Source organism: Bidens hawaiensis, unplaced genomic scaffold, assembly GCF_021521415.1.
Source record: "Bidens hawaiensis isolate Kalapana, Puna unplaced genomic scaffold, B.hawaiensis_p1.1 tig00003698_1, whole genome shotgun sequence".
Taxonomy (NCBI): domain Eukaryota; kingdom Viridiplantae; phylum Streptophyta; class Magnoliopsida; order Asterales; family Asteraceae; genus Bidens; species Bidens hawaiensis.
Window position 1 is genome coordinate 353,144 of NW_027491212.1, and position 8,375 is coordinate 361,518.

Sequence of the window (8,375 nt, forward strand, 5' to 3'; positions counted from 1 at the left end):
CCATGGACCCGTGGTGAAGGATGGATGATCCTTGCTGAAAGGTTGAGGATCCTTGAGCTGGTTGACCCACGGACCCCTGGTGAAGGATGGATGATCCTTGCTGGAAGGCTGAGGATCCTTGAGTCTGAGGACCCATGGATCCCTGTTGAAGGATGGGTGATCCTTGCGGGAACTGAGCTAGGGACCCTGGACTGGTGAAATCCAGCATCCTAGGCATCAGGGGGGGGTGAAATCCTTTGCTGGCCTCTTAGAATTTTTGATGTCTTCGATTTCACGCAGGATCCTTTGGTTGGTCTTGTTCTGCTGCTCCATATATGCCTTAACCTGCGAAAACATAAATGAAACATCATTGTTAGTATTAACCACTGGCGCAGCAGCAACGGTTTTTGAGCTCTGGAAGACTGGTAGGTGCGTCTTGCTCCCAGCAGCAGCAGCCTTTGTTGCTCCCGTGATTGGCAGAGGCATCGGTGGCAAGGTCCTTGATGAGAGAGAGACCGAAGACGGCATTGTTGATGAAGCAGAGGTGGATTGAGAGGCCATTGAAAGTGATGGGTATGAAAAATTGTAAATTGATAGGAATAATTCGGATTATAGCACCAATTTCCCCACGGTGGGCGCCAAATTGTTTTGGACAAAAATCTGCTAAGGATAATGTATCCAAATCTATTATGTGAGGTTTAGTGCTAAAATGATAACAGCGATTATATAAACGAAATAGAGATGAACACCGTGATTTGATCACGAGGGAAAAAGCCCTTAATTACGATAATCTTACTTCGGTCAAAACTTAACAAGGCAATCTTTGATAAAATGACTTCGGTCAAGGATTAACAAGATAATCTTTGGTCGAATCACCTTGGTCAAGGATCAACGAGGTAACCTTTGGTCGGATAGTACGTGATTATAGACCGTCAAGTTTATTAATGGTGAAAATCGGGTTACAAAGGTGGAAATATGATCAAAGATTACAAAGAATATCTAAGTGTGTGTGTGTATGAACTGCTAGAGAGAGTTCTTGATAGAGTATTGTGAAATGTCTGCAGCTAATGGGTGTGTAATGACCTAACTTTGATCATAATCTCAATATATATAGAAAATAAAGGCTAACTAACTCCTATTTTTATGGCACTACTCCCACTAGCTTAGTCTTCACTATTGACCACGTGCTGGAGGTGCCTTGTAGCATAATTTTAGGTAGACCACGTCCTTGAGCCGTTACATTTGATAAATATCAGCCTTCATATAAGAAACAACCGTTAACAGCATCAAATACCGAGGATCCATGATCCTGACATAGCTCTGGAACTCTTCAGAAGGATAATTGATCCAGGCATGTCTTCAAGAATAACATATCCTCAGTACTCAGTTATTTGTGACACAACAAGAAGTCCTATAAATCCGCCACTTCTCCTACTAAATGTGTTACAGCCATTTGACCACGTGTTTGACAAGTCCAATAGCGAGATATCTGGTGGAATAAGTCTTGGAGCCGTTATACTTATTAAATAACAACCTACACACAAGAAACAATTGTTATTAATACCAAGTACTGAGGACCACTGATCCTGACAGGATCTGTTTAAGGATAACTGATCCAAGAACATATGTCAGGATAACGTATCCACAGTATCAAATTTCCGTGCCCTAACAATATGCAACATCTAAGATTAAAACATGAGCCGCACACCTCACATGCAAAAAATCTCCATCTAACACACCACATTCCCAATGGTTAAAAACCTTTCAAATGTTGAATAACTACGTCATTTGCGCTAGCTTTATCTAAAGTCGTAGTCAAAACATTTTTTAAGCCTCATTCAACTAAACACTTTTCGATCGCTCTCCTATTAAAACCCCTGAATGACCAACAATTGGATAAAATATATAATTCTCTTATGCGAGTGCCAATCATTATCTTTAAAGTGCACAATCAAACACATGTACGATAAATTTTGACCCAAAGGCTAAGTGTCTGTTGTTAAAGATATTTTCGAGGATACTTTTAAAGATGTCAACTAATTGGCTCATTTAATATATAAATAAAACTATAGCAATCTCTAGTAGTGGTAGAACGTGAAGGTACAACAAAATAAGGATTGATAACCTTGCAGAATTCACGAAAACCTTCCCGCTCCACAAAAGAAACAGGTAACTCATCAAGAATCGACATTTTTGTTAAAGCTATCTTAATTATTTCTTGGTTAAACTCCAATAACTTAGGAACGGTTTCAACGAAACCATCTTCATCAACATGTGTTTTCGACTCAAGTTCAATTAGTTTTTGTCTTTTATCAATATATGGAGGATACTTTTTGCAAGTTTTATTGTGATTTTGTCTTTTATCCTAATTATATCTTGTTTTTTTCCCATATGAGTGGTTTGAGAGTCACTTACAATGAAAGGTACACTTGGGGGTTATTCAGTTTTCTTTTTTTCTTCTTTTTTTGATTAGTGTTAGACATCGCCTCATTTTCAGAAAATTGCTCAAAGTCAAAGTCATTTGCTTTAGTATTGTCCTACATTTCACAACTTAATCTGTAAAGAAACAAATCTAATGTCAAATAGCAATCTATAACAATCTATAATACCAAATTTAATGTATATAATAATTTACAATCTAATGTATACCATAACCAACAAAGTAACAGTCTGTAATACTTTGTTAAGTAACAAATCTAGAAATGTTAGTAACAAATCTTTGAAACATATGTTTATATTTAACAATCAAACAATAAATAAGTAATTAATAATTTAACAAATCAATAATTAACAATCTTTGAAACAAATATGAAAATCTTCTAACCTTATCAAGAATGGAGAGAGAACTTATGTTCATTGCAAAATGGACGGAACTTCACACAAAAACACACACTTTGCTATTATAATCAAGCTTATTGGAGTTGATTATAAGGCTTGGAAGGTCTCTAGAAGAATTATTATCTTTGTGGTTACATTATCTTTAACTTCATCATATCTACTTCATCTTTTTATAAGATATAGCTAATTGGGGATTTGTATAATTGATAATCAATTGATATTTTTGCTATTCATATTAATCAAACAATAAAATTTTATTGGATCTTAAACATGCATAAAACAATGTATCGTCTAAATGACTTTAAATTCTTGTAGACATAGTTTATAGAATTTTCATTATTAACCATAAACAATTATAGACATAGTTTTGTTATTTTGGATTGGTTATTTAAAAAGTGACAACAATTATATATTCATATTGTTATGATTTTTGTTAATACAAATACTTATGTTCATAAAAGAAATCTATAAACATGCTTTTTAGAAAGTCTTAGGAATCTCTTAACATTATATTAATCATCACACACTACAAAAAATGCCATCTAGTGACATACAAACTGCTACTAAAAAGCAAAAAAGTGTCACTATAGACCCCTATAAGAATGCGCGACACACAAAATAAGTGTCACCAGAAGTGGTAACGCTAATCATTTTTTTTAATATTCCACACAAAGTTTTTTGGTTTTTAGTGGCACTTAGTTTTTTGCCACTATATCAAATAGACTTCTGTGGCATAAATTTGTGCCCATAAAAAGTAATCCTAGTTACATATTCATACTATTTTTTGTGGCGCTTTTTTTTTCTATATTATAAAATATAAAATAAAAGTTCAATAAAATTGTAAATGTATAAACCATATATTATAAATTCAATAATAAGTTCAATCCGAAACATACTTCAAATGCATCCGAACATAATTTTATACAATTCTTAACTACTTTTGGGTTTATCATGTATCTGTATTAAACAATCATGGTTTTGTTATTCTTTAAATCATGTTATTCAATCTATGTTATGTCTTTATTCATGCTATGTGTTGTGTTGTGGGTATTCAATCAATCAATCAAGTGTGAATCATTAACTTAACAAGCCATTGGTAATGATAATAGGTCTATTTGGGTGATGCCCGTCCGAATTTGACCAGTTTTGGCATTTGGACGATCGAAACCAACTTTTAGCATAACCTTCGGGTGATGGAATCAAGTCAACAAGGTTTGATCACACATCATATGTTTTACTCAATCTTACGTGCTTAGATAAACATTTGGCATTTTGAATTGCGCTTTCAATGTACTATATATCAAACTATGGTTGCTAACCAACTATTCATATAGTTAACCATCTTATTTAATTTATACATGATGCATGTACACAATTTTTATGTTTGCTTTGAAGTTCAAAATGTAGTACCGCTATGGACCTAGGCTAATAAAACAATAAACAATGTTATCTTATGCTTTGTTATTACCTTGAAACTACATATAATGTGTGGCATGTTTTAATGCGATGAATGAATATTATAACTTTATTAGTGTCGTGTGCTATGATCCATCACCGTTCACGCCTTGACGTATAATCCGTCGTGGGTTGGGGTGTGACAACAATGATCATACAAAATCTTTTAAGTTTTATACCATGCAAGTACCTATAGATTGTTGCATCCATTGAGTAGTATTCAGATATTGAGAGAGCACCATTTGATGAACAAATAGACTGACTGTAAGCTTACCAAGAATGGATTAAATGCCATAATTGGAAGGGATATGATGAGAGAAGGATGATCAAGGGAGATGTAATGATCAAGAAAGGAAACACCGATGGACTAAGGCTGTAAAACTAATGACATGAAGAACCTAATAAGGAAAGGCAACAAGATGATGGAAGCGATGGGCAAGAAAATCTCAGGGGAAGGGTTGTGACTTCCATGACAGAGGAAGAAGATATATCATATAGGAATTTTTTAAAGAAACTTGAGGTGCTTCAAGTGTAGGAGGATTATGCATTTTTGTATAAATATCCCAACTTAACGCGAAGGAAGGAAAATGCAAGCTTAGTTCAAGAAGATGATGACACGATGCTACTTTGAAGAACAGATCTTATTCAAAATAATGGGGCATAATGTTGGGTTAATGCAGATTTAAGTTAAAATTTGGAGTTTGAGTTGGTTAGTTGTTGTTGAGTCTATCGGTTAGCTTTCTTTTTGTGTTTATCGGCTGAGTTACGTTTAGCAATTCTTTCATTATTTGTTAGTTTAAAAATGAATTTGAGTTAGAATAAGCTTGGTGTTTGTTTAGGTTTAGATAAGGTGTTCGGTGAGTCTGTTTTTAGTCACAAAATCGAATTGCTTTTATGTGCTTGATCCAAACGGGTTCAAGAAACATTAAGCTCTACATGAATCTTAGAAATTGATACTCTAAGCTAACTATGTGTTAAAATGGATAAATTTAGTAAGTTCTTACAAACTCGATTTCTAATTTCGTAGTATTCATCTTCATATATCTGAATGAAGTGTTAAACTAGATAAATTTAATAAGTTCTTACAACTTGAATTATAATTTCTTAGTATTCATATCCAAACGAGACTTGAAAGAGACGAAGTGAGGGTGGGTGTGAGTTCATAATATAAAAAAATAAAAATAAAAATAACATAATAATAATAAAAATAAAAATACACTTATAGAAGGGTAAAGGTTTTTCCCGACTTCCCCAAACAAGTACTATCTAATTTTGTTTCAATCACAAAACACAAAATGACAATCCACTAGTTGTCAACTAGAAGTAGAAAGTAGCTGAAAAAATCTGATGGCCGATACATCTTTAAAGATAATTAAGCTAGCTAGTCTGGCAAGATACATCTCTAATTATAAAGCTACGATTTTTACAACAAATATGTTGGGTTAGTAGTATCAAAATTATATTCCAAGTTATCTATAAATCACCTTTCTGTGCAAGAGATACCTTATGGTGGACATTAAATTTCGCCCCCCTAAAAGCGAAATAATAATAAGGATGTTCATTTTGGCACGAATCAAGTAAATTAAAGAGACGAAAAAAGCTAAACACGAAGAGGCTGCACTTATAACAAACAAACTACCAAATCTTTCAAGGCTCAAGGTTTTAGGCTGTATTGTAGATGAAGAATCCTCCGGTAACACGGAAAATTCAGTGTCAAACCACTTCTTCTCCAAAAGCTTTAGAGTTCCATCTTCTCGTATTTTAGCGATTTCCCTTGACATATCTTTTACCAGTGGAGAACCTTTTGAAAATATCTAAATGATAAAGATGTTAGTTATAATCAGTGTTTATGAGAGAAAAACAACCAAAAAATTAATTATATAATACATACAAAGGCAAATCCAGAAGTTACTGGTTCAGAAGAGACCATGGCGTAGTCACCATTTGAGTACTTGTCAAGAAACATCTTGATATATGGAACTTCAACAACAATAGCATCTGCACCACCATGTTTTCCGCCTTTTGTTAACGAATCAGCATAATTCTCATACGAGTAATATGGCCTTTGGTTAGAGCCTGTAAAATTCGTATTGTTGATCGTTACTCCTCCAAAGAAAGAGCCACCATGAAACCCTATAATCCCCCCTTTTGAAGCTATTTCAAATTGTTCCACTGTTAACAATGAAGTCAATGTTGCCGTGTAACTTGAAATCAAGATAAGCACCACGATTAACCAAACAAACATCACAAATCTTGACAGGTTGCTCACCAACTTCTCTTCTACAATAGAAACATAACACACAAAGAGATATTGGAATGATTGTGTTTCAAGACAATAATATTGTACATATTAAAGGGAAAGAAAGACAACGTACTCTGAGCGGAAAATATGGTCAATATGACGAGCCAAAAGATCGTTCCAATTCCTTGAGAAGGAGAGTTTTTAGATTCTTGATCCATAGCTTCTATAGCCCAGATAACCAAGCCATTGAAGATAAGAAAAGCAGTAAATGTTAGCCATAGATTTGCATTCAATGGCTTCAAGAATATCCACATATCTTTTGTATTGGTTTTTGCTAATGTTCCTAAACCTAGGTATGTGAAAGTTGTTGTGAAATCAACAAATTCTAATCTTTTAGCCAAGATTGTTGTGTCACCAAGGATCCCATAAATTTCCTGCTTGACATTTATAAAAATTAGTTACATTTATGAGTTACTATATGCATATTGAATATGAATTGAAAATTCATCCAGCAAAGGGGCAAGTACCTTATTGAAGACCTTTTCTATAAGTTTGTCGTAGCTTCCGTTCTTATATGGAACTAACTCATAAGTCACCTCATATGGTAAAGCTTGAAGGCAAGTATTGAAAACATCAACACAGAACCCAGTGGCATTTGTGACTTTACTCTGATTATCATAAACTGCGTGTACGAAGGAGCTAAATGTTAGTCCAGTTCGGACATCAATTCTTAACTTTTTTACCAAGACTCATTGGCTTGGTTGAATCACTTGGAATGGTAGTAGACCCTCCAGGCCAGACAACATCTTCCATACCAATACCATAGTGTAGAACACCGTCGTTTAATGGAAGGTGTGTTCTCGTAATTCCCTTTGACAGTGTCCAGTATCCCACTTTTCGTTCTCCATGATCGACTGCATTTATAATCTCAAATCCATTAGAGATCACATTTCTTTCAGTGAGCCTAAAATCACCACTTAAACCTTTCAACTTTGTTTTCAAAATCTCATCGAGAAGCAAGGTACCATTTTGTTGGACCCCAACCTTCTCAATAGACTCTGCAAGTGCCCAAATTGTGTCATATGCCCATATCGCAAGCACATGTAGCTTCCTAGAGAATTTCTTATTCCATATATTTGTTAAGTAATGCAGTCTCCTTGTTGTTGGAACATAAGATCTAAAACCAAGTGCTCCTTGAAACGACTCAATAACTTCGAATTTTGTTGATTGAAAGATATCAGTAGTTTTCTGGCTTAAAATCCATGCATATTCTTTGCTCATCATTCCTAGCCTCTTCACGTTCGGGAAAAATCTAGACGCTAGTGAAGGTGACATATCTACAACGATTACTGTCGTGTTAATTCTCATGACTTTATGCAACACTTTAATGATTTGATTGTTTTTGGCTGAGGCTGAAATGGAAATTCTGTAAGTAATTTGGATGTTTTTATCTTGGAACAATTCAAACAGATTTTGTAATAACTCTGACCCTTGATCACTTTCCTCATACATATATATAACGCTCCTCCATTTATAAGATTCGACAAGGGCACATATGCTTTTGGCCAAAGAAACGTCATCTTCTTTAATTTGGAGTAGGTAAGGATATTCCACTAGGGATTTACCAGAAAATGAAATTATAGGTACCTTGGCTGCATCAGCAATGGATCCCAATAGTTCTGATCCGATGTATGTTTGCGGGCCTATGATTGCATTAACCTTAACGGTATTAAGAAGATCAAGTACTGTTCAAGCAAGTGAATGAAATGCATACTTTTAGATAAAAAAAAAAGTGAACATGTTATTGAGTAATTAAAAAAAAAATCTAGTTTATTCTACATATCATAAAACATAGAAAAGT

General features: G+C 34.4%; 1 protein-coding gene across 1 annotated transcript; it reads right to left on the reverse strand.

Annotated features, from left to right (window-relative positions):
* Positions 1 to 2,523: 2,523 nt before the first annotated feature.
* LOC143624179 (glutamate receptor 1.4-like) lies at positions 2,524 to 7,882 on the reverse strand. Its single transcript, XM_077094902.1, has 7 exons — positions 7,258 to 7,882; positions 7,042 to 7,196; positions 6,648 to 6,948; positions 6,164 to 6,552; positions 5,912 to 6,086; positions 2,629 to 2,696; positions 2,524 to 2,535 (listed from the first exon to the last, which is right to left on the reverse strand). Exons 1-7 carry the CDS (start codon positions 7,880 to 7,882, stop codon positions 2,524 to 2,526), a joined length of 1,725 nt encoding a protein of 574 aa, XP_076951017.1.
* Positions 7,883 to 8,375: the final 493 nt, after the last annotated feature.